The sequence below is a fragment of the Oncorhynchus tshawytscha genome, linkage group LG09, assembly GCF_018296145.1.
Source record: "Oncorhynchus tshawytscha isolate Ot180627B linkage group LG09, Otsh_v2.0, whole genome shotgun sequence".
NCBI lineage: Eukaryota > Metazoa > Chordata > Actinopteri > Salmoniformes > Salmonidae > Oncorhynchus > Oncorhynchus tshawytscha.
The window spans coordinates 85,268,328-85,296,048 of NC_056437.1; the positions used below are offsets into that span (position 1 = coordinate 85,268,328).

At 43.6% G+C, this 27,721-nt stretch overlaps 1 protein-coding gene across 1 annotated transcript; it reads right to left on the reverse strand.

The window, feature by feature from the left end:
* Positions 1 to 870: 870 nt before the first annotated feature.
* LOC121847262 (mitogen-activated protein kinase kinase kinase 3-like) lies at positions 871 to 26,710 on the reverse strand. The gene is made up of 17 exons (XM_042327822.1): positions 25,133 to 26,710; positions 20,864 to 20,963; positions 20,165 to 20,301; positions 19,963 to 20,003; positions 18,205 to 18,304; positions 17,884 to 17,997; positions 17,575 to 17,713; positions 16,477 to 16,607; positions 16,300 to 16,373; positions 13,658 to 13,731; positions 12,092 to 12,187; positions 11,797 to 11,958; positions 11,420 to 11,568; positions 5,347 to 5,478; positions 5,078 to 5,207; positions 4,732 to 4,909; positions 871 to 3,572 (listed from the first exon to the last, which is right to left on the reverse strand). Exons 2-17 carry the CDS (start codon positions 20,865 to 20,867, stop codon positions 3,344 to 3,346), a joined length of 1,890 nt encoding a protein of 629 aa, XP_042183756.1. The 5' UTR covers positions 20,868 to 20,963; positions 25,133 to 26,710; the 3' UTR covers positions 871 to 3,343.
* Positions 26,711 to 27,721: the final 1,011 nt, after the last annotated feature.

The window sequence follows — 27,721 nt, forward strand, 5'->3', positions numbered from 1 at the left end:
ACTGACCACAATCACATACTGACTACAATAACTCACTGACCACAATAACACTACCAATGACCACAATAACACTACCACTGACCACAATAACACTACCACTGACCACAATAACACTACCACTGACCACAATAACACTACCACTGACCACAATAACACTACCACTGATCACAATAACACTACCACTGATCACAATAACACTACCACTGATCACAATAACACTACCACTAACTACAAGAATATTACCACTGATCACAATAACACTGCCATTAACCACATCAACAGACCTGCAGGCCACATGGAGCGGTGCATTGCAGGTGTAGGGGAAGGTTATGTAACTGCTATCAGATCCTGGTATTCAGGGGCCATGGGTCAGATCCACAGGAAGAAAATGGAACAAGCAGCATGCTAAAACACACACAGAGAAAGTGCATCACCAGAAAACAAAGCAATAAAGTATTATCTGCATCCATCCCCTTGTCACAGTAACTAAGAAAAGGAACCTTTGTTGGGTCCAAGCTTTCCTCTGTCCCATGGCCACACAGATTAACAGAGCTCTCTCCCCCTCCTCTTCTGTCTTAAAGGGAGGGAGAAAGAGATGGAGCAAGCATCAGTCGGGCTGCTTCTTTCTCCCAACAATGAGGTCTATTCAGTGAGATGTTCTTTTATTTACTGGACTGGGCCAGTCTGACTTTCCAACCTGCTGGCTGCTCAAAGATAATGAAGACACACATGGACAGACTAGCCAGTGTCTCCCAGAGCCACTGGCCCAAAAACATCTTCTGCAATACCAAACACACCTCCATCAGAGCGGTGTACATGACTGGAATGTACACCAAACATTACACAAACAAACAAGTAAGCAGGTCAGAATATTGGACCAGAGACAAAGAACATTTATTTGTTTTTGAAATTAGGCACTCAAAGATATAGAAAAACAATGTCATTTAACATACTGTTCCTTTTTCTACGTAAATACATTTGATAAACTGGAGTGACTTTGCACTGCAAGTCCCCTGTCATTAAACATACTCATTTATACATTTACATGTATATATCTAAACGTTTAACTCCTGTTTCATTTGCTTACCCCAGGGTTCTTCTGTTAACATTTGTTTTGGCTCTTTGTATATAACAGGACCATTTCTAATACTGAACTGATTCTTAGCTGCCTTCTTTAACATCTAGCAGCCACATGATATCCATTTGATTCACTTACGAAAGTATTTTAGAGCCAGTAACACTGAAATAAATGGAAATAAATGGAAAATAAAACTAAAAAAGGTCATTGTAGAAAGCCCTTTGCTCAGTGTGGAGGGACCCAGACATTGGGCACCGGTCGGTCTTTCGAACCCTGAGCTAAACAAAGTCGTCATGTTGGGTGGAACCCCGGTCTCTGGCATCTACCTGATCAGAACTCCTCCATCACTTTCCTGCTCAGCTCAGTCTAACTAACGCACACATTCAGCCCCTCTGCTCTGCAAGAATGACACGAAGAGAAGGTTATTCTGGTGAGACAACTCATTTCACATACTTCCCCTCTATTTCCCACACATCACGCCAGCAAGGAGAAATATGGAGGAACTTCAGCAGCCTTAAAATCCTAGGCGGTGGCCTTGTTAATGAAGTAGTGAAACTGTGAGAGGTTTGACAGGGCAGTCCAACTGGAAGGGTCCAATGGAACAGTGTTGCCATTTAATAAAGCATGGACCATTAGACATAATATATTCTACTGGAGCTAGGAATGTGGATATGTTTCTTGTTTTGGAGCAGAGACCAGGTAAGATAGCCAGAGGTCGTTTTCCACCCAAAGTGTTTCACTAATAAACCCCAATGTTGTAATTTCTGCAAAACCAGCTGCTTTAACAATTTATCATTTCGAACGGCAACATTTATCTCATAGGTCTAAATGCATCCTCATTAGATTTCAAATTGTCTAGAGTCAATATATAAAAAATATATTTATACATATATATTTGAATATAAAAATTCAGGAATGGATGAACATAGGGATTTAAATAAAAGTGAAAGAAATGGAATATTTAAAGTTTAAAAAAAAAAAAAGAGTTAATTTCGTAAGGCGAACAATAACCAACAACATTAATTTGACATAAAAGTGCATCTGACTCAAATGAATCCTAAATGGCAGAGTTCCACTGTTTGGAGTAGCGTTTTCCTGGATACACTTGTCAACACATAGAAAGCTGGTAAACCTAATGTCAACTCACTTTCAAATCAAGGCATTAGGATTGTATTTGTCTAAGACTAAAATAAAATCTCTCTTTCAATCACAAAGTACAATATCATTTGTAATATTGTGTAGTTAGCATATCCTCCAAACAAACTGGAAACCAAACCCTTCATGAATGAAATCGGTCATTTTTGGTACACTCAGAAAACCCTGGGCTGTGATACTGAGGGGCTGCAGTGGAGAGTTGGAGTATAAGGCACAGTCATCACAATGGTCTACTGTGAAGGTCATAATGACAACACAAAAACACTGATGTCTCTGGTTCCATGTTGTATGGTGAGGACAGGACAGATCAGCATGGGCTTCCATCAGGGACTGTGAGTCTTCAAAAGAGCATCAAGAGGCACTTTCTCAAAAATACAAAGAATATCAGAGACGGATCAGAGGAGAAAGTGAAAAATTAAATCCATCCCATCTCTATAACACTGAGTGGTGCATCTGTTGGTTTCATCAGTTACCATGTTGAAGCACTGAGCTGTGGCTGTGGGTCTGCTGTCTTGGCCTAAGTAGACCAGACACTGCTCTGCTCAAGCTTACTGTAAGTCCCATATGAACAGTTCATTACCTCAGGGGTCTCATCTAACAGCCCATCTAGAGAATGTAAACTTAGGAGGGGACACTTTGGCATATTTGAAAGGCACATTCGGTGGCGGTGCTTGATCAAATCCCATCTTGAGCCACATATAATAGATTTGATGTGTTTGGAGTGTCTGTGTGTGTGTGTCTGTGTGTGTGATCCTCTCACAGACCACCAAGGTGATAGCTGAATAGATACAGTTCGTATGGAGTTGGTGGGTCCAGTTCTCCACAGCAGACAGCTGAACACCGATCAGTCATATAGCTCCCCCTAGTGGGAGAAGTTAGAGGTGAATGTAGTTAACAGCTTGGAATAATGGCATTATTATCCATCATAATGGATCATGTGTATTTGTGGGTTAAGGAATGAGTGTGACTGGTGGTGAGTCTGGTTTGGGGAGAGAGCTCTAGGATGGAAAAGGCCAAGTTCCAAATTCCAAGTCTAGAGTCTAGATGTCAGCTGTAGGCCTTGAGTCCCGAGGAGCGGTTGAGACAGAGAGAGTGTACTAGTACTTCCCCTCAGCAGAGGATCTGGGAGAAGGGGTGTCTGAGCAGCTCCTCAGCACTGGGCCGGTGCTTGGCCTCCACAAAGATGCGGTGGATGAAGTCACGGGTGTGGTCCGAGGTGTGTGAGGGCAGCAGGGGTTTGGTGGGCTGGGTGGCGATCTTAAAGATGGCTGCCATGGCCTCGTATTCGGCCCAGGGAGGCTTCTCTGTCAGCATCTCCACCACTGTGCAGCCCAGGCTCCTGGGGAAGGAGACACACACACAGGGTTAAGAGAACACCCATACGAGCTCAAATACACATTTAAACATTTAAATACTTGCCGCACAATCTCCCCTTCCACAAAACATGTGTAAATATTGGAATATAAAATGGTGCCTTCCTGTATTATACTTATGCTAAAACATGTATTCTATTCTACTGAGCCATTTACTTTATGTTTGTATTCTTATCTATTATTATTTCTTATTGTTGTTGCATTGTCCAGAAGGAACCTGCAAGTCAGCATTTGGTTAGACGGTCTACATGTGTATCCTGTACATATGACTAATACAACTAGAAACTTGAAACATGCTCACACTCAAACATCAGAATAGGACATTCAATGCAATACACAATCGTATAACTTATTGACTTGTGTGAATTGACAAAACAGTGTTAACACACTGAAAAAACAAAGGGCAGCTTTTCCTCACTACAGGCACGAAGGGAAAAGGCCATCCCTCTGCTCTTCTGCTTTCCCAGGCCCCACTGGAATGTTTTGGTGGAAACTTTTTCCCTGTTGACAATTAAAGTGTGCTTTTGCTGGCTACGGGAGGCCATTTCTGTCCTGGAGTCAGACAGAGCAGGGGGCTGGTGAGGGGAGTTGGGTTTAGGGACAGACTCCCCTTTGGACCTGTTACCCCCTACCGACGCTTCGGCCTGGTCTGGCCCCTCAGGGGAGCAATGAAGTCGGGAACATTCCAAACTCTGTCACAAGCTGGCTGGTTGACTGGCTCTCTGCCAATCACATCCCTCGCCTGATGGGATACTACACAATCAGATTGCACAGGGGAATTCCTGGGCAGCAGGTGGGCCCGACCCATTTCAGGGCCCTGTACGTGGGAGTGAGGCCGTCCTTCTCTTTTAAATATAGCACTTTTACTATTTTATATATAGCACTTTTTCCCTTGAAGAAGAATGGTTTCCCCCTTTTAGAACAGCTATTTTCCTCCCTTCACGTTCCAGCAGTCCAGCCACTCTATCAGGGAAGGAGACTACTTATAAGGAAAGCATCTGACACTTGACCTGAAGATACATTCACACACTCCCAGATCTATCCCCCACCTCCCCCTATCACCACAACTAATCAGAATCACCTGCATGTACTTCTTACCCAAACCCCATGTGTCCCGGTCCTTACCAGACGTCAGCCTTCCTGCCGTAGCCTTCTCCACTGATCACCTCGGGGCTCATCCAGTAGGGGGTGCCAGTGACCGAGCGGATGCCCGTGCCAGACATGCAGATGGTCTGCAGCCTCTTGCTGGCGCCGAAATCTCCCAGCTTCACGTTTCCCGCCGAATCCCGCAGGATGTTGGCACCTGGATAAGGAGACGACAGAGTAACACCATGTGACACAGACTCACCCAACCACCTTCCTTGTATTTTAAATGTAGATTTTAGGTCCTTGTGAGTCTGGAAGTCTATAGCCATTTAGTTGACTATCTTTACTACAAATGGCCATCTGAGCAGTGTGTTGACATAACTACCTTTGATGTCACGGTGAACGATCATGTTGCTGTGCAGATAGGACATGCCCTCCAGGATCTGCCGTGTGTACTTCCGCGTCACGTTTTCCGTCAGCGCCCCGTAGGCCTTCAACTGGTCTTTGACTGAACCCTGAAAGACAAGAAGGAAGTGCATGGTTTATACTCCTATTCCCAGGAGAGACTGGGACACAGTCCAGGACAGAACACTACAGATACCCTTTAACCCCCAACACTCCAGCCCTGAGCCGATGTGTGAAGAATAGACTGACCCCCGGCATGTACTCCATGAAGATGGTGAGGGTCTTTTCGTTGTGGTCCCTCAGACAGCCGTAGTACTGGACGATGCGTTCGTGGTGGAGGTTCTTTAACAACTGGATCTCACACTCCAGAGCACTCACCTCCTACAGACAGGCAGACAGGCAGACAGACAGACAGACAGACAGACAGGCAGACAGAGACAGAGAGACAGACAGGGAACAACAAATCCTCAACATTACATGATATGAATGAGTCATCTGTCCACCAAAAGCTATACAACGACAACTAAAAAAAAAATCGGACAAATGGAAAAAGCATTTCAGACAGACAGACCGACCAGCTCTCTCTGCAGATAGGACATTAGCGGTAACAGTCCAGTTCCTCAAAAGCAGTTCCTCTGTTTACCTCAGAGAATATGGCCACAGAGATCACATCACAGAGAGAGAGAGAGCGGAAGAGGGAAATGGAGATATATACAAAGTATCCACAACACAAAGACCCACTAAATAGATAAAAACAACAACAACAACGGATTAACATCCGCTGCAGGCTGGGGGGCCAGTGACAGAGACAGAGAGAGAAACAGAGAGGGAGAAACAGAGAGAGAGAAACAGAGAGAGAGAAACAGAGAGAGAGAAACAGAGAGAGAGAAACAGAGAAACAGAGAGAGAGAGAGAGAGAGAAACAGAGAGACAGAGAGAAACAGAGAGACAGAGAGAGAGAGAAACAGAGAGAGAGAGAGAAACAGAGAGACAGAGAGAAACAGAGAGACAGAGAGAGAGAGAAACAGAGAGACAGAGAGAAACAGAGAGACAGAGAGAGAGAGAAACAGACAGAGAGAGAGAGAGAGAGAGAGAGAGAGACAGAGAGACAGAGAGAGAGAGAGAGAGCGACAGAGAGGGAGAGAGAGAGCGACAGAGAGGAGAGAGAGAGAGAGAAACAGAGAGACAGAGAGAAACAGAGAGACAGACAGAGAGAAACAGAGAGGGAGAGAGAGCGACAGAGAGGGAGAGAGAGCGACAGAGAGGGAGAGAGAGCGACAGAGAGGGAGAGAGAGCGACAGAGAGAGAGAGAGAGAGACAGAGAAGAGAGACAGAGAGAAACAGAGAGACAGAGACAGAGAGAAACAGAGAGACAGAGAGAGCGACAGAGAGAGAGAGAGAGCGACAGAGAGAGAGAGAGAGCGACAGAGAGGGAGAGAGAGCGACAGAGAGGGAGAGAGAGCGACAGAGAGGGAGAGAGAGAGCGACAGAGAGGGAGAGAGAGCGACAGAGAGGGAGAGAGAGCGACAGAGAGGGAGAGAGAGCGACAGAGAGGGGAGAGAGAGCGACAGAGAGGGAGAGAGAGCGAGACAGAGAGGAGAGAGAGCGAGACAGAGAGGAGAGAGAGAGAGACAGAGAGGGAGAGAGAGAGAGACAGAGAGAGAGAGAAACAGAGAGGGAGAGAGAGACAGAGAGAGACAGAGAGGGAGAGAAACAGAGAGGGAGAGAGAGACAGAGAGAGACAGAGAGGGAGAGAGAGACAGAGAAACAGAGAGGGAGAGAGAGACAGAGAAACAGAGGGAGAGAGAGACAGAGAGAGACAGTATGCCCCCCTAGGCACAACTATGACAACATAACCAACAAAAACGGGTCACAACTCCTGCAGCTCTGTCGCACGCTGGGTATGTACATAGTCAACGGTAGGCTTCGAGGGGACTCCTATGGTAGGTACACCTATAGCTCATCTCTTGGCAGTAGTACTGTAGACTACTTTATCACTGACCTCAACCCAGAGTCTCTCAGAGCGTTCACAGTCAGCCCACTGACACCCCTATCAGACCACAGCAAAATCACAGTCTACTTAAACAGAGCAATACTGAGTAACATTAAGAAATGCTATAGATGGAAGGAATGCATTTTTGGAAACCTACCAAAAAACAATTAGGCAACAACAAATTCAATCCCTTTTAGACAATTTCCTGGGTAAAACGTTCCACTGTAATAGTGAAGGTGTAAAATTGGCAGTAGAAAATCTCAACAGTATATTTGACCTCTCAGCTTCCCTATCAAATCTAAAAATCTCAAATAGAAAACCGAAGAAAATGAACAACAATGACAAATGGTTTGATGAAGAACGCAAAAATCTAAGAAAGAAATTGAGAAACCTGTCCAACCAAAAACATAGAGACCCAGAAAACCTGAGTCTACGCCTTCACTATGGTGAATCACTAAAACAATACAGAAATACACTACGGAAAAAGAAGGAACAGCATGTCAGAAATCAGCTCAATGTAATTGAAGAATCCATAGACTCTAACCACTTCTGGGAAAATTGGAAAACACTAAAACAAACAACACGAAGAATTATCTATCCAAAATGGAGATGTATGGGTAAACCACTTCTCCAATCTTTTTGGCTCTAAAACAAAGAATAAAGAGCAAAAACATATACATGATCAAATACAGATCTTAGAATCAACTATTAAAGACTACCAGAACCCACTGGATTCTCCAATTACATTGAATGAGTTACAAGACAAAATAAAAACCCTCCAACCCAAAAAGGCCTGTGGTGTTGATGGTATCCTCAATGAAATGATCAAATATACAGACAACAAATTCCAATTGGCTATACTAAAACTCTTTAACATCATACTTAGCTCTGGCATCTTCACCAATATTTGGAACCAAGGACTGATCACCCCAATCCACAAAAGTGGAGACAAATTTGACCCCAATAACTACCGTGGAATATGCGTCAACAGTAACCTTGGGAAAATCCTCTGCATTATCATTAACAGCAGACTCATACACTTCCTCAATGAAAACAATGTACTGAGCAAATGTCAAATTGGCTTTTTACCAAATTACCGTACAACAGACCATGTATTCACCCTGCACACCCTAATTGACAACCAAACAAACCAAAACAAAGGCAAAGTCTTCTCATGCTTTGTTGATTTCAAAAAAGCCTTCGACTCAATTTGGCATGAGGGTCTGCTATACAAACTGATGGAAAGTGGTGTTGGGGGTAAAACCTACGACATTATAAAATCCATGTACACAAACAACAAGTGTGCGGTTAAAATTGGCAAAAACACACAAATTTCTTCACACAGGGTCGTGGGGTTAGACAGGGATGCAGCTTAAGCCCCACCCTCTTCAACATATATATCAACGAATTGGCGCGGGCACTAGAAAAGTCTGTAGCACCCGGCCTCACCTTACTAGAATCCGAAGTCAAATGTCTGCTGTTTGCTGATGATCTGGTGCTTCTGTCACCAACCAAGGAGGGCCTACAGCAGCACCTAGATCTTATGCACAGATTCTGTTAGACCTGGGCCCTGACAGTAAATCTCAGTAAGACCAAAATAATGGTGTTCCAAAAAAGGTCCAGTCACCAGGACCACAAATACAAATTCCATCTAGACACTGTTGCCCTAGAGCACACAAAAAACTATACATACCTTGGCCTAAACATCAGCACCACAGGTAACTTCCACAAAGCTGTGAACGATCTGAGAGACAAGGCAAGAAGGGCATTCTATGCCATCAAAAGGAACATAAATTTCAACATAACAATTAGGATTTGGCTAAAAATACTTGAATCAGTCATAGAGCCCATTGCCCTTTATGGTTGTGAGGTCTGGGGTCCGCTCACCAACCAAGACTTCACAAAATGGGACAAACACCAAATTGAGACTCTGCACGCAGAATTCTGCAAAAATATCCTCCGTGTACAACGTAGAACACCAAATAATGCATGCAGAGCAGAATTAGGCCGATACCCACTAATTATCAAAATCCAGAAAAGAGCCTTTAAATTCTATAACCACCTAAAAGGAAGCGATTCCCAAACCTTCCACAACAAAGCCATCACCTACAGAGAGATGAACCTGGATGTTACGGATACAAGTATCCTGTGTGTGTATCCTGTGTGTGTTTCTCTTCTCTCCTTCTCCCCTCACAGGTGAAAATCATCACTCCCCAATCAGTCAACAATCAATCATCAATCAGAAGACACACCTCCTGTTTCCTACCCTATCACAGTTCCTTTCCCTTGGTTTAAAAACCCCATCAGTTGTTTGCTCTAGAGCTCAATCTCTCTGTAAATGCCATGTATGTAGATCTCTGTGTTTCACGCTCTCTTTGTGTCTTAACCTCTCTTTTGTTTGAGCACCTCCAAATCACTTTGTCATCTCCTGTGAGTATTGTTTTTGGTTATGGTGTTTGTTTGCTGGTGGGAAAAGGGGAAACCAAGACAAGTCGCCCATGGGCATACACTACCCGTCGGTAGACTTTGTTAAAAACACTAGTTAGAACTGGGCGGACCACCCACTGTATGTTTGGTTAGTTAGTTAGCTGTTAAATTAGGCTAGTCTAGCTTAGGGGTGTTTTGGATGCTTATTGTTTCTTTCCTTGGGTCCAGCTCAGCCCCTTTTCCTGCTCCCCCCCATTACCGTGTGTTTTACAATAAACCCTGAGTTTGACGGTATAATTTCAGTTGTCGTGGTTATTTCGTTCACACTTTTACTTTGTCACAATTATAATTTGCATGAGTAATGTTACGGGTCTCATTACCATCCCCCCTAGACTGTCGGGCTAAAAGGGATTCGTAACACTGGAGAAGAGTCCCCTAAGCAAGCTGGTCCTGGGGCTCTGTTCACAAACACACCCTACAGAGCCCCAGGACAGCAGCACAATTGGACCCAACCAAATCATGAGAAAACAAAAAGATAATTACTTGACACATTGGAAAGAATTAACAAAAAAACAGAGCAAACTAGAATGCTATTTGGCCCTACACAGAGTACACAGTGGCAGAATACCTGACCACTGTGACTGACCCAAAATTAAGGAAAGCTTTGACTATGTACAGACTCAGTGAGCATAGCCTTGCTATTGAGAAAGGCTGCCGTAGGCAGACATGGCTCTCAAGAGAAGACAGGCTATGTGCTCACTGCCCACAAAATGAGGTGGAAACTGAGCTGCACTTCCTAACCTCCTGCCCAATGGATGACCAGATTAGAGACATATTTCCCTCAGATTACACAGATCCACAAAGAATTCGAAAACAAATCCAATTTTGATAAACTCCCATATCTACTGGGTGAAATTCCAGTGTGCCATCACAGCAGCAAGATTTGTGACCTGTTGCCATGAGAAAAGGGCAACCAGTGAAGAACACACACCGTTGTAAATACAACCCATATTTATGCTTATTTATTTTATCTTGTGTCCTTTAACCATTTGTACATTGTTAAAACACTGTATATATAATATGACACTTGTAATGTCATTGTTTTGAAACTTCTGTATGTGTAATGTTTACTGTTAATTTTTGTTTATTTCACTTTATATATTCACTTTATCTACCTCACTTGCTTTCGCAATGTTAACACATGTTTCCCATGCCAATAAAGCCATTGAATTGAATTGAATTGACAGAGGGAGGGAGAGAAGAGGGGAGTTTAAGGGGTGATTAGAGGCCAAGGCAAAGCTGGCTCTGCTACTCTCCCCCTCCTCAACCCCCTGCAAATACTCCACTCAGATACAGGAAGTGACAGTGCATGTTTTCTCTGTGGCAGACAGGAAAAGACATTAAAGAGTGGGGAGAGAGAAAGGAAAGAAAGTCCCTTGAATCTCCTCAAAGTTCATTGCTCTCAGAGACAGAGATGAGCACTGTCAGGATTTGACTGCGTTAGTGATTCAGAGCATGAGTTTATCTGATTCCTGACCACAGATAGTTGAATAGCACCTTTTGTTTTTGACAGTTGACCAAAAATTAGCTAGTAAAACTCAGTCACAGCACCATACTGCATTCCTCCATAATCGCCTCTTAAGAGTAAAGTAGCTTGCTGAACACATTACCTCATTCTTGGCATTGCTCCAGGCTAAAGGTGCTCCAGGCTAAGCCTCTGCACCAATCTTTAACAATACACGGGAACTCAAGTCATACAGAGTTCTCCTTCAGGCTGGGGAGTCTGAGTCATCTTGGCATAAATACATTACAGTAGCCTGGTTGTGAACAGTAGACTTTGATATAAAAGCAGAAAACAATCTGTGTAGTAGCATACTGTTCCGGCACCCCCTGCTGTCTCACCTTGCTGGTGTCAGGACTGTCCGGGTCAAACACCACCTGCTTGGCGGCCAGCTCCCGTCCCGTGTCCACATCGTAACACAGGTAAACCCTCCCAAACGCCCCCTGACCCAGCAGCTTGCCCCGCCTCCACGTCATTGGAGCACTGGGGGCTGTGGAGGGAGGGGCATACACCATACATATCATCCTCTCCATATAGTAAACATGACACCATACTCTCAAAACACACTGCATTCATCATACAAACTAACTCCCTTATTTAAAATGTGTAGGATACAAAAATAGATTTATTAGTATGAAATCTCTAATAACTATAAAATACATGTGAAATATGTGTAATATATGTAAATATAAGATGAAGAGGTAGGGTCGGGACTCACACTTGTGTGCGACAGGGCGCTCCTGTGGGCGGAGCCTGCCCTGCTTGTCCACTAGCTGCCAGCTGCCCAGACTCTCCTCGCTGCCGTTGAGGGAGCGCCGTGAGGGCACCAGGGTGAACAGGTTACCCTGGGGGCGACGGATCCGCGGGAACGTTCTCCGACCTGGGGGGATGAGAGGAGAGTTGAGGGTGAAGGAGTGATGAGAGAAGAACCAAGAAACCAAGAGAAAAGGTCAAATACAAAGTAATATGGCTCAAAGTGGTTTGGTGAGAGGAACAGTGAACAGTGCCCCTACCTTCACTATGGTCCTTGTGATGCAGGGAGACATGGTACCTGCGGGGGTATGTCCCTCCCTTCCCCACCACCTTATCATACACATGGTTCTCCCGGTCTGAGAGGGAGGAAGGAGTAAAGAGAGCGAGCGAGAGGGTGAAGGTTAGACTACAACAGGATTCAGACTCAGCTCAGTCATACAGCATTCACGTGAGGCTCTGCTGGCTCTCTTTTCACGTGAGGCTCTGCTGGCTCTCTTTTCACGTGAGGCTCTGCTGGCTCTCTTTTCACGTGAGGCTCTGCTGGCTCTCTTTTCACGTCAGGCTCTGCTGGCTCTCTTTTCACGTCAGGCTCTGCTGGCTCTCTTTTCACGTGAGGCTCTGCTGGCTCTCTTTTCACGTGAGGCTCTGCTGGCTCTCTTTTCACGTGAGGCTCTGCTGGCTCTCTTTTCACGTGAGGCTCTGCTGGCTCTCTTTTCACGTCAGGCTCTGCTGGCTCTCTTTTCACGTCAGGCTCTGCTGGCTCTCTTTTCACGTGAGGCTCTGCTGGCTCTCTTTTCACGTGAGGCTCTGCTGGCTCTCTTTTCACGTGAGGCTCTGCTGGCTCTCTTTTCACGTGAGGCTCTGCTGGCTCTCTTTTCACGTGAGGCTCTGCTGGCTCTCTTTTCACGTGAGGCTCTGCAACTACATTGTTGCATTGTTGCTAGGAGCTGAATTGTGGTTTCGGCCTGTTGCTAAGGGGCTTGAGAGCGGCTCTCTCGCCAGCACTGTAAAGGGGTTACCGTGAATTTGACAGTAGCTTACAGGAAGCTCGGATACAAGTAAAATTCTGTATTTCATATTACCGTACACCTGATGTAATATGAATACGGTATCAAAGCAAGTACTGTGTAATGACACAAAGTAAAATATCATAAAACTGACTGTATTATACTGTAAAAAACTAAATACTACCGTAATCGGAATGAATGAATGAATATGTGGATGACTGTATTTTACTGTAATTACATGGGATTGGTGCAAGCAGGTTGGCTGCTAAGTGTTTACACATTACAGCACATTAATTCATATTTGGTGCTTTATATCACTTGAACTTCTAGAGGCCTTAACAAAGGCTTCCAAACTGGCCGCGACTTCAGGTCAAAACAGACCAAAAGGACATGGCAAAATGCTCAACCATTTGCTGCCACTCCAATCTGCCCTAATACATTTTTTATTGATGGGCCACTTTAACCACATAAGAGTAAAATTGGTACAGCATTCTCACTCACGGGTGCAACAAATATAGCCTCTTACAAGGCACACCTCAAAATATAGTAATAAGCCCGAGACAACAATACCATGCACCCACCAGTGGTCATAAGGTTTTTGGCGCTCTAAAGATACAGTGCAGTACTGTATTCGTGAGGTGGAATTACAGTACCATTTGAAATACAGCAATTTCTCCATAATTTACAGTATGCTACAGTAAAACTTCCAATGTTTTTTACTGTTGATAATACCTCAAATTACTGTATAAATTACAGTTTTCCGTGACAGTGAGGATCTATATCTTATGTAGTGATATCAGGATTCCTCCTGGCACCCACCTGAGACGTTCTCCTGCTGCCGGTTATCAGGGTAGCTCTTGGCTCGGTGCATGCGTGACTTCCTCAGGGAGGGGCTGGGAGGAAGGACAAATAAAGAGAGAGTGAGAGGTGCTGATCACTTCCTCAAAATACATACACTGTCTTTATAACCAAAGTCAAGTATTGTGTACAAGTATTGTGTATGTGTGAGGTAGAATCAGGGGTAAAAGTAGATTCCATTTCTTACGGGATCGCGCACACACTTGTTTTTTATAGGTGTAATTATATAATTACATATAGAATCCTTATTAATTTCAAATATGATCTCTGTGGGCAAAGTAAAGATTTGTCATATCACTTTTAACATGTTATACCTGTTTTTGTTTTTTAAATAATTATCCCCAATTGGTAGTTACAGTCTTGTCCCATCGCTACAACTGCCCGACGAACTCGGAAAAGGCGAAGGTCGAAACAAGACCCTGCCTAACCACACTGCTTCTTGACACAGTGCTCGCTTAACCCGGAAGAGGAAACACTGTCCAGCTGGCAACCAAAGTCAGCTTTCAGGGGCCCAAAGTCAGCTTGAAGGCACTCGACCTGCCACAAGGAGTCACTAGAATGCAATGGGACAAGGAAATACTGGCTGGCCAAACCCTCTGCTAACCCAGACGACGAAGGGCCATTTGTGCACCACCTCATGGGTCTCCCAGTCACTGCCAGCTGTGACACAGCCTGGGATCAAACCCGGGTCTGTGACACCTCAAGCTCTGCGATGCAGTGCCTTAGACCACTGCGCCACTCGGGAGGACCATGTTAGATCTGTTAACATAGGCAGCACATGGGTTTCAAGTTTGGGGAAGCTAATTTTCACCATAAAAATGTACCTTTATAATAAAGCATTCCATCCATCCTCACATTTGCAGACTTATTAAAGATAGCCTACTATTCCTAATGTGATGATTAGATTGGATACTCATAATTTAAGCTAAATAATATAAAAATAAATGTTCATAAAAAATACTTGAATGCAGTGTGTAATGGATAGAGTAGACTCTAGGCTATATCAGATACACTTCTTCTCCTTTCCAAGCACAGGAAAATGTTGGCCTTTCATGCAATTCTACTACACTTTTTATGACTGGTGACATTAGCAGAATATTTTTTTATACAACAAAAATTACAGGGTAGCATACTCTGCTGAAACTGACAACCTGATCAATTAAAACAACGTTGTCTGATCCATATAATGGGCCTACGAAAAGGGGAAACATAAAATACAATATAGTACATCTAACCTGGAGGAGGAAATTGTTGTCCAAAAACAAACAAAAGTGTCACTGACCCAATGATAAAGTGAATATGCAGACTGACCAGGGATATGGACGATGTTCTCCACTGGTGCCAATAAGAGCAGCAGGTAGCCTAGTGGTTAGAGCGTTGGGCCAGCAACTGAAAGAATGGTGGATTGAATCCCCGAGCTGACAAAGTAATAATCTGTTGTTCGGCCCCTGAACAAGGCAGTTAACCCACTGTCCATAGGCTGTCATTGTAAATAGGAACTGGTTCTTAACCTCTTGAGACGAGGGGGCAGTGTTTGGATGAAAAACGTACCCAAATGAAACTGCCTATTTCTCAGGCCCAGAAGCTAGAATATGCATATAATTGGCAGATTAGGATAGAAAACACTCTAAATTAACTGACCTGCCTAGCTAAAAAAAAGATAGGCTACTGTTTGCTCAATCTCTTCACAGATATAGCCATTTGTTTTTCAACAAAAACATTTTTTTAATATCGTCTGCCTGGGTCTCTCTGCTTTTCACTGACAGTTGCAACTCAAATGTGGCATTTGCCACATGCTGCCCAAATTTCGGGCCCTTCCAACTGTAGGCTATACAAAACAAAAAGAAGCTAATGATCCTCTGTGGCCAAATCATGCTTTCTGGTGTAGTAGCCTATTTTTATGAATTTCTTTCTTTCTGTACAGACAGGAGCTATATAATTTTGGCAATTTAATTCAAATTTACTTCAGTGAAAGCTTCCCCCAGCCTTATGGACACACCGCCTATGCCTTTTAATGTGGTATAAACACAACCAGTCATGTTTTCATCTGATTGTCAAACAAATAATCACTTTAAAAAGCAGTCCTGTAGACTAACAGTAAAGTTCATCCACTCACAAAATAATTACAGCATCCAAATCCCAACAGTGCACTGATGAATGGAAAGAGACATCTGTTACAAAACACCCACATGTATTCTAATGACATTGTCATTAGGCCTAAACTTGTAGCCTGAATTGATGCATCCACTGTTGGTCGCGTGCCTCGGTCTTGGCCACTCATCTCCACCTTGTCCACCGTGTTTCGTTCTCCGGCCTCTCATCTCCAAGGCATGTAAGTGTTCTCCTCGAACCACAACACAATTTGGGGCGTATACCACCCGGTTTAAAGTCAATTCACTCATTTTTCATGTAGCTGACATTAGGACATGTTAAATAATGCCATAATAGCCTATAGTTTTCTTGCCATTTTGTGTTAATAGTGATAGGCTCATGTTTTACCAGTACGGAGTACCCCCACTATTTATTTTGCCGGGATGCCGTGCCAGACCGTATTGGCTTACTTTCACCCCGGGGTAGAATGTGGGGTAGAGTCCTGCACTCACCTGTCTGAGCTACTGTCCAGCGACTGGCAGCTTCCTGAGACAGAGTTCTCTGCACTGCTCCAGGGGTCCAGCACCTAGGGAGAGGAGACACAGTATTAGCCCTACGGTGTGTGTGTGTGTGTGTTTGTGTGTTTGTGTGTGTTCACGCACTTGTTTGTGTACAGTGCAATGACTCACACACTGGTCGCTCTCTGGGATGAACTCTCCCTCACTGTTGATGCTGGTGTAGGAGCCCTGGCGGGCGATCCTCTGCTGCCGCTCAGGGACATAGCCTGGAGGGGGGGAGCTACGGCCTGTGTTCTGAGAACCTGGGACGGGAGAGAGGAGGAGGAGGAGGAGGAGGATAAGAAATAGGACTGTGACTTGGCCATATGACACTGTTCTAAACCAATGGAAATCAATACATGAGGTAATGGGATTCTGGTGTACCAAGATCAATGACAGGTAGCCTAGTGGTTAAACGTGTTTGGGCCAGTAACCGAAAGGTCGTGCGTTCGAATCCCTGATCAGACTAGGTGAAAACTCTGTCAATGTGCCCTTGAGCAAGGAACTTAATCCTAATTGCTTTGGATAAGAGCATCTGCTAAATGAAAAAAATAGATACACAAAAAAAGTTAAACAATGGATTATGTGAGAGAAAAGAAGATACGTCCCTAACACTGATAACAGATATGATCTCTCTCTTTCTCTCTAACCAAAGAATGAAATGAGGGGGAAAAATATCTAAATGATTAATAATGTGATTGTTTGAAATGTAACTCTGCCTTAGGTGGTGGATCTGCAGAGAATTTAGGATTTGTACAGTTTCCCTCACGCAGCACTAATTTCAACTCTCTCCCAAAAAAGCCAGTGTTTCTAAAACCAGGACATTGGCCAGCCATGCTAATAGTGTCTCTAAATCTGATTGGCTTGTGGCCAGCAGGCCATTGTAAAGCAGCCAGTGATGGTTGACAGGAAGAGGAAGAGGACCTACTGCAAAGAGGGGAAGCCAGAGAAATAACAGCAGCTAGAGAGAAGGGGGGTGGAAATGAGAGAGAGTGGGGGGATAGAGAGAGCGACAAAGAGAAAGCTAGCAAAATAAATGAGTTAAGAGAGCAAGACATGACAAACACCAAACCAGACAATATACAACATTACTGTCTCTCCATATTGAGAGATACCACTTACCTTTCTATTGTAAAACAAAGCGAGAGAAATGGAGAAAGAGGATGTTGAAAGCAAAGGCAGAATAATAGAGGAAGCAGCTATGAGTTGAATCTGCTTGTTCATACTCACTGGTGGAGAGGTGGCGCCCCCTGGGCTCGGAGGTCTGGTACACCGTGCTGACATCACCCGTGGACTGGGAGGCTTTGATCCTCACCTGCTTACTCACCGTGTGGTGGGAGGAGGGAGAGGGAGTGGGGGATGGGGAGGCCTAGGGGTGGGATGAGAGGGGTGTGGTCAGTGTCCACATATAGACTGTACACACTACCCCATTACATATGATTTTAATAACATCTTATTGATTAATATGTGTGTTTATTTCTGTACGTCTGTGTATTTTTTGTGTGTGTGTGTGTGTGTGTGTGTGTGTGTGTGTAGTACATTGCACTGCTCCTGCGTCAGCAGCAAGATCTTGATGCTCTTAATCTTGGAGCTGCGGTCCAGCAGGTCAATGGCCTTGTCCAGGTCGTCCTGACCACGCAGAGGGATGGACAGCTGGACACACAGCACACAGAGATGACTCAACCAAAACACAGAGACACTAAGGGAGGATCTCCATTAAACATGCATCTTAGTACTTAGGACTAAATGTCCAGGAAACTGTCCGTAAAAGTTACCTACATCAAGTGGGTTGCTGTGAGGGCCAGTGTTTGTGTGTGTATGCATTGTGTTGGTGTTTGTCTGAGAGAGTGTTAGCGGTACCTCATTGTTCATGTAGTGCAAGTCTAGCTGTTGGCCAAAGACAGTCTTGACCTTCTGCTGGATTTCTTCAAACTGCACAGGCCTCCCAAACATCAGTATCCTACACAAATAAAAAAGACGTAGACAAACAGTGGGTAGATGGACAGACAAACAGTGGGTAGATGGACAGACAAACAGTGGGTACATGGACAGACAAACAGTGGGTAAGATGGACAGACAAACAGTGGGTAAGATGGACAGACAAACAGATGGACAGACAAACAGTGGGTAAGATGGACAGACAAACAGTGGGTAAGATGGACAGACAAACAGTGGGTAAGATGGACAGACAAACAGTGGGTAAGATGGACAGACAAACAGTGGGTAAGATGGACAGACAAACAGTGGGTAAGATGGACAGACAAACAGTGGGTACATGGACAGACAAACAGTGGGTAAGATGGACAGACAAACAGTGGGTAGATGGACAGACAAACAGTGGGTACGATGGACAGACAAACAGTGGGTAAGATGGACAGACAAACAGTGGGTAAGATGGACAGACAAACAGTGGGTAGATGGACAGACAAACAGTGGGTAAGATGGACAGACAAACAGTGGGTACATGGACAGACAAACAGTGGGTAAGATGGACAGACAAACAGTGGGTAGATGGACAGACAAACAGTGGGTAAGATGGACAGACAAACAGTGGGTACATGGACAGACAAACAGTGGGTAAGATGGACAGACAAACAGTGGGTAAGATGGACAGACAAACAGTGGGTACATGGACAGACAAACAGTGGGTAAGATGGACAGACAAACAGTGGGTAGATGGACAGACAAACAGTGGGTACGATGGACAGACAAACAGTGGGTAAGATGGACAGACAAACAGTGGGTAGATGGACAGACAAACAGTGGGTAAGATGGACAGACAAACAGTGGGTAGATGGACAGACAAACAGTGGGTAAGATGGACAGACAAACAGTGGGTAGATGGACAGACAAACAGTGGGTAAGATGGACAGACAAACAGTGGGTAGATGGACAGACAAACAGTGGGTAGATGGACAGACAAACAGTGGGTAAGATGGACAGACAAACAGTGGGTAGATGGACAGACAAACAGTGGGTAAGATGGACAGACAAACAGTGGGTAAATGGACAGACAAACAGTGGGTAAGATGGACAGACAAACAGTGGGTAGATGGACAGACAAACAGTGGGTAAGATGGACAGACAAACAGTGGGTACGATGGACAGACAAACAGTGGGTAAGATGGACAAACAAACAGTGGGTAAGATGGACAGACAAACAGTGGGTACAATGGACAGACAAACAGTGGGTAAGATGGACAGACAAACAGTGGGTAAGATGGACAGACAAACAGACAGAAGGATAAAAAGTGTTTCGGTCTAGAAACTATATCCTCTTTAGATCTGCAACACAAGTGTGCACACACACTTTTACAAACATATTCCGTTTCCAGTGTGTGCAGATTCCTCTAAGCACACCTAACATAGCTGTGGTTTCTGCTGGCTGCCACAGATAAACCACAGTCCTTTCCCTTTCCATTCTCCGCTTCACATACCATTCTGACTGGAGATCTGGAGTGCATTTGAGCTGACCATGCTCTTCTCATAGACAAAGACGTGATAAAACAAGCACACACACACACACACACACACACACACACACACACACACACACACACACACACACACACACACACACACAAAGACACACATCCAAAAACAAGAAAACCCACTCACCTCCTCTCTCCACTGAACTCAAACTTTATTCTGACATCGTCCTGAGGGAGTAAAGAAGAAGCCCGGTCAAGAGGGTTCATGGGAGGTTACAGGGTCATGATGGGGTCATGAAGGGAAACAATGTGTCGTGTGGAGATGATGATGACATGCCTGTCTGAGGAGAGTGTGTGTTGTTGACTGAGTGGGGTGGTAGATGGTTTACCTGTCTCTTAGCAGGGGCAGGGGCAGGGTTGGGCAGAGTCTTGGGTTTCCCTGTGTCATAAGAGGGCCCAGGCTGGCGCCTCGTCATCTGGAGGGCCACTAGGTCCTTCATTATGGAGTGGAGAGCCTGACGCTCATCTGTAGGGGAGAACGTTTGGTGGAAACACACATTTACCATGAGATCAAATTGAAGTGTAATTGTGTGTTTGTGTGTGCACGTGCACATATAGCCATATAAATCCCGCTTCTAGATGTGTACACGGAAAATGTGTGTTTTTATATAAACCCACATTGAGAGTGTTTGGCTAGCGACAGGGTAATGGAGCCAGTGAGAGGACAGACTGCAGTGTTTTGATATTTCTATTCCCATGTTTGATCTCTGAGTGATCTCTGCATTGGATGTGTTAGCTCACGAAGGGAAATATTCCCCTAGTGTAGTTTGGACAGACATCACACAGCAGTAGGGCAGGAGAGAGAACCAGAGCCCCATCTCCATAACACTGAAAATCAATCCTTCACCTGCCGGCCCGGCCAGCGTCTGGAAAATCAGCTCAGCTCAACTCACACAGGCCCGGGGCTGGGGAATAGTGTGTGTGTGTGTGTGTGTGTTCATCCGAGTGTACATTTATGACATGTGTAACAATATTGTGAGGGTTTCAAGTGTGTTCCAACATCATCATAATCAACACAAGGAACTCACTCATTTTGGCGATGTGTGTGTGAGCACTGTCTAAGCCAACCACCTTCAGAGATCTTCAGATCTTCAGACTCCTCACTCTGCAGTGCCACCCATCAACATCCTGCATGGAATCCACCAATATGTTAACATGGGGAATATATTTCAGAACCTAAGCTGCAGTTGTCATCAAATTCACAAGTCATCATCATATTCATCATCTTTATGTTCAACGTATTTTGTAGCACTGGCAATAGATTATCTTTTAGTGTGAAGTGTACGACATCATCCGTCCTTAAAAAACATTCTGTTTATCTCTGATATAAACATACTAAATGGATTGTATTTAAAGATGCATGGAGAATGAATATAAGAAAATGTCGTTTCTGAAGTACCATCCATTTCTCAAGGAAAGCATGGAACATAAACTTAATTTACTTTTCTGGGACAAGGCCTGGCCGATCAGGAAACTGCAATTTAAAAAGCACTGGAGTTGTGTGTGTGTGTGTGTGTGTGTGTGTGTGTGTGTGTGTGTGTGTGTGTGTGTGTGTGTGTGTGTGTGTGTGTGTGTGTGTGTGTGTGTGTGTGTGTGTGTGTGTGTGAGTGACAGAGAGAAACTTTGCACATGAGAAAAGTGAGAGTTGTAAAGCTCTGAAACTTGAGCTCCACTGGCACTGACAGATTTGGCACGAAGCACATGAAAAAGTTTTACTGTGAATATTCTGACAGCTTTAAACTTCTCCGACTGCATGAGCCATAAAACAGTCACTCAACCACGTCATAACTCCACTGTTAATGTTAAGAGGGCAATATTCTCTTAAAAACGATGACAGAGTTGTGCCAGGTATACATTTTTCCCTGATTTACCATTACCCCCCGACAAGGTAGAGTATTAAGGTGTATAGTGTATCCAAGAAGACAACAGCATTAGACACTCTTGTATGTCCTTTAGCGGAGTAGGTTGCCATATCTATGACAAAGAAACCCTGGAATTCGAAAAAACACTGACACAACTATAAGACTAGAATTCAGCAGAGATTAGTGTGCTTAGAAAATGTGTGCTTTCTTTGGTAAGTGAAAGGGTATTTTAGTATTCTCTTTACCTAAAGTGGACCAGACACATATAAGGGCCTTACACTACAGTAACAATCAGCACAATAGCATTGGTCTTATTACACTGTATCAACTTAGTAAGTACAAAAAGATACTGAGGACTCGCCAATATATTTAGCTATGCTAGTTATTACTTTATAGTTTTGTTACTTTGTTTTATTACACGTACTAGATTCATCATCAGAGAATACTGCCTATGTAAGGTAAAGTGTTGCCCAAGGCACTGCTGTTCCTTTTTTTATAAGGTCAGCCCCTCAATCTTCTCTGATCAATATCGTTCTATTATTGATCCAAATAGAGCCGGTCAGGAGAGGAACCCAATCCAGAAGGCACTAGGTCAACACAGCAGATATCACCAGTCACCTCCCAATGACCTCAGCATGCCTGGCCACTTTTCCCAGGGGGGTTAGCACACTGTAACTCAACTCTAAGTTCATATATAAATTCAGAGAAACACATTGGACTCTAAGGTGAGTGAAATATATTAACCGAATGAATTGTATTATTATTAGAATTCTATGAGGACTGACATTGAAATGGAATGAAACAGGTGTGCTGCTGATTGAGCATTCTTGTAAAAAATACACTACTGCACATGTGCCAAATGTCAACCCTGCCCCTGCCTTATAAACAACAGGAAAGAGAGGAGGATGAAGATGGGAGGTGAGTGGCTGAGGAGGTAGAGTGGTATGATGAAGAGGGGTGGAAGTATAAACGGGCAACAGCAGCAGCACCTGAAGCGCTTCAGTGGCCCTTTGGAATCCTGGGTAATAATCACTAACTGGAATGCCAGGTATGTCTGTCTGGCCCCCTCGCCACACTCACATTCTCCTCACCCAAGAGACACACTAAATGTGTCTACCCTTTGTACCCCCAAACCAAAGGCCTGTACCATTGGCCCTCCCTCCTCCTATAAAAACATGGAGAGAAATCCCAGGGTCGCAGATACCTTCAGGACACACCAACCAAACATCTTATCTATCTCTGTTATACATTGACTGGCCTCTTAGGTCCGTCGTTCTGCTCCCCCGCTCTCCTGATTTTAATTACCTTCACAGAGGAATGTGGGGAATTCAGCGAGGAGAGTGGCCGCACACTGCCAGCCCAGGCAGCTGTGCCCCCTTTATTTTACTTGCATGGCATTTCCAGGACTCACCGGATTTACATGGCTTTTCCTCCCTCCCCTTCTCTCTGCCTGCTTTTAGGTGTTTAGTCTAAGGCTGTTTTTCCCAACCACGGCCCTTGCGCTGTCTCAGTGCCTTACATCCAAAAAACCCTGATCAGTCCCTGGCCTCACGTCTCTCCTTGCTTAACATGCTCAAGTGCTCTGGGTTGGTGTGACCTGCTATGTTCACAGCTGCACTGCAAGGCTTGAGTAAAAACTTGCCATAAAAGTTTGTAGTGCGGCCTAGTGGTGCAACTCAGAGTACCGTCTGCCAAGTTTTTTGTACAACAAAACACAAATAAAGATCCAAAACAGCCTCCCAGCAGAGTTAGCTGGAGCCCCACTTATGGATTGACAACCACCTCCAGGAGTAATGGCAGAGAGGAAAGAGAAGAGGCAGAAGATCAAGGGAAAGTTCAGAATCATAATATTGCACAATGCTTTGTCATTTCTCCATAACTTTATGCATCCACTCAGTTCCGTAGGGAGGTAAATTCCCTTACAAAACGTTAGTTGGACAGAATTGCATGCATAGAACTGTCCTGTACTGGTTCAGATGTAGGATCTTAATTTGATCACTCTTCTGTTGCTGAGAATTTTCCTGCACAGGAGGGAATGCAAACTTGCAGTGTATTTCAGTTTTAAAATGTCTTCTAAAGTTTGTAATTTCCACTTCGAAAGGTCAGACTTGTTTTGCCCTAAGGAAAAATGTATCAACCACTACAGAAATGTCCATTAATTAAAGGAGCAATATGCAGAAATTAAAATTTGAATAGTTTGCCTAATTTCAGTTTATGTGGCAAAACAAGCAGTGTAATGTGTAGAGAATCATTGTACCATCTAAACCAGTGTGAAATACATTTTCAATAACCAGAAATATTGTATTTTCAGCTGTTTAAAGCTGGTGTGCGGCTATGGAACCGTGACCTGTTCACCGGACATGCTACCTGTCCCAGACCTGCTGTTTTCAACTCTTTAGAGACAGCGGGAGCGGTAGAGATACTCTTAATGATCGGCTATGAAAAGCCAACTGGCATTTACTCCTGAGGTGCTGACTTGCTGCACCCTCGACAACTACTGTGATTATTATTATTTGACCATGCTGGTCATTTATGAACATTTGAACATCTTGGCCATGTTCTGTTATAATCTCTACCTGGCACAGCCAGAAGAGGACTGGCAACCCCTCATAGCCTGGTTCCTCTCTAGGTTTCTTCCTAGGTTTTGGCCTTTCTAGGGAGTTTTTCCAAGCCACCGTGCTTCTACACCTGCATTGCTTGTTGTTTGGGGTTTTAGGCTGGGTTTCTGTACAGCACTTTGAGATATCAGCTGATGTAAGAAGGGCTATATAAATACATTTGATTTGATTTTGATTTGATTTGTACAAAACCAAAAGTAAAAGAAGCAAAAACAAAACAAGAGAATGGGAAGCATAGAAATAGTGCACATAGAACACATCTACCGCTTCTTAGACTTGCTTTCAATGAGAATGACAGATCTATAACTCAGTTTCTCTGTGAATTTGGTTGGGCCACCCAAAAAGTTACATATTGCAGCTTTAATTATAATCCGCATAATAATTCACGTTTTCTGTTGCTGCAGGGTAATTTTCCTACTGTAGCAAATTGGCTCAAATTAAGTTCCTACATCTGTATCATTCTAAACTCCAGTTCTTGTGGGCCACAGTGTCTGCTGGTTTTCATTATTCCTTTTTCGGGAGTAATTCACTTCGACTTGGGGGACTGTCCAATTGATCAAGTAATGTCATGGAGGAAGGAGAGAAATCTTAGGCTATGAGAATTACAGGTGATGTACAACCAGGCCTTAAGAGGCTTAGGGACACTTAACTATTCATTAATTTGATTTAAAAAATAAATGATATCACTTTGAGTGGAGCTTATTGAGTGTTGACCTTTAGCCATATTCAGCATATAAGGGTGTGAGTGTTTCTATAGGTTGGATTCCTTTTGAAATTGTTCTGTGATGTGATGTGTTGAATATGCATGATCTCTCACCTGTGCTGTTGCCCTGATGATTAACCTCTGTCTGTAAGATGAGAGCCGTTCCCTCTAGCGGGGGTCCTGGTTCAACTTCTAACTGGGTCGCTCAGGAGAGATGCTGCAGCGTCAGTTTGAACCGTTATCTCCAGAGCATTATCCTCAGCTTTGATCCCCAGTCTTTGTTGTTGATTCACTCACACAAGATACAGAGGGATGAGGGCGCCATGGTGGGGTTGCCCCCAGGTGCGGGGGCACTAGTGCGCGCGCTGGTCCACGAAAGTTTGTTACGCACTAGCCAGTAAATATAAATTCTAATGAGCAGTAGGCCTAGAAAACACAATGTCGTCACATCGAGATCGTCACTGTACATGCGTATACATTTGGATTCCTCTAAAGCCAAATTAATTTAACAGAAATATAGTCCAAAATCCGTTACATTATACTGCGCTCAGAAAGTGACCAAAAAGAAAAGCGTCAACCTTCCGTCACCACAAAAACGTTCGACAACTTGCCCATATTTCCAAACTTTATCAAAAAAGAAAAACGTCCGATGGCATTTCATTGTGGAACAAGAAGCCCAATTTACACACTAGAATAGAAAAAACGAACATAGGCCATCATAATTCTCTCAATTCAATAATCAATATTTCCCAGTGACATTTTGTCAGCATGGAACGGGTGAACTAACACAAAAGATGTAACAATAACCGTGTTGCCTTTATGAAATCCATTTGCAACAGTGTAACAGTACACCAAAGGAAAAGGACGAAGCGATTTCCGTGATTTTGATGGCCTCTTTTCCTGCTAAATTTGCAGTTTTTTCCTTTTTGTTCTATGCCTTTTTTCTCTCCTAACTGTATTGTTCCATCTCTATACAGAATAATTATTATTAATCCATAAACTGCAAACAGGCGCCAGACGTTTTATAACAAAGAAATCAGGTGGAAAAAAATGTAATTCAACACACAACATGGTGGAGATGGGAGATGAAGATTCAACTACGAAAGCAGGCTATTATTTTCGGAATAATGGTGTCAAATTATAGGAGACGGATGCAACACATAGTTGACCACACACAATTAATACATTTGCATCGATAACAAGTTATGATTGGATGGTTTTATCGAGAAAATATATTGTGCGCATAACTGAACTTTTACCATCTCCGCGATGCCCGATAAGCAGTGGAAGAACTCAACAAAAGTGGAAGAAACTGTGCTTTCTTTGTGCAATAGAAGTGATAAACATGCACCAACTGTTCAGAAGACTTGAGCGAAAGATATTCCATAAATTCAGGTCCTGATGCTCACCGTCATAAAGTAAAATGTATTTTTAATGCAACCAATTTCCTGACAGAAAAAACAATCCGTCACCGGAACCCCTATAGAACGCTTCTTACAAAACGAGAAAAAGGTGTACATTCCCAATGCTTTGTAGGCTTATGATTCAATATTCTGAATGCCGTGGTTGGTCATGGGCAAAGGTGCATCATAATAACTAATTTGTGTTCCATTTGGGTAAAGCCTACAGTAACTAAAACGACTCCGTGCTTTTCTCGGGGGCGCGCTGTTCCTCTGTCGATTTCTTGCTCCTGGTAGCGCGCACAATATTAATGGCGCGCTCAAAACCAGACTTGCGACCATCCACACATACATTGATGACGTAGGCTGCATGAAAAGTAAAGGCCTAGAAATTTAACTTATGCGTTCTCCATCACAAAATAACTTTTTAGACAGAGCGCTGACAATAAATACCATGAGCAGATACCATTATGAAGACCAAATATCATTCTTAATTAAAATTCTATGGCATTTGACTTCAATTTGACTGAACTCATGAACTTCAGTGACATTTGACACAATAAATTCAATATAGGGTCTAACAAATCTGCACCCAGGGCTATAATATAGTTTGTGTGAGTGTAGATTATTCCATAGAAGTATAGGGTCAGCAAGACTTGAATAATACCACAAAAGCAGTACTTTATAGTGTTTAATCCATGGTTCAATAGCAAAAACATGGCCTATAAAAAGTTAAAGAAACTACAGATTTTCTATTTTAATTTGATTAGTCTGTTCTCTCAGAGAATTTTCCTGTGCGGCAGGAAATGCAAACTTGTATGTATTTAAAATGTCAAACTTATTTTGCACTAACATAACATTTACAGATGTGAAATCTTAATTTGAGCCCGTTTGCTACAGCAGGAACAGAATCCTGCAGCAACAGGAAATGTGAATTATGGACATTTTTGTAAGGGTTGATACAGATGTAGGATCTTCATTTGATCACCCTGTTGGAGGATACATTTAAAATGTGTAGTGTATGAGATTTTAAAAGGATTCTGAAGTTTGTCATTTCCACTATGACATTTCAGCCTTGATTTTCCCTTATGAAAAATGTCATGTCAAACCAAGGCTGAAATTTCAAAGTGGAAATTACAAACTTCAGAATCCTTTTAAAATCTCAAATACACTACACATTTTAAATGTCTCCTCCAACTGGGTGATCAAATTAAGACCCTATATCAACCCCTACAAAAAATGTCCACTTATCATCCACTTAATAATAAAAATGTCCTGTTGCTGCAGGATTATTTTCCTGCTG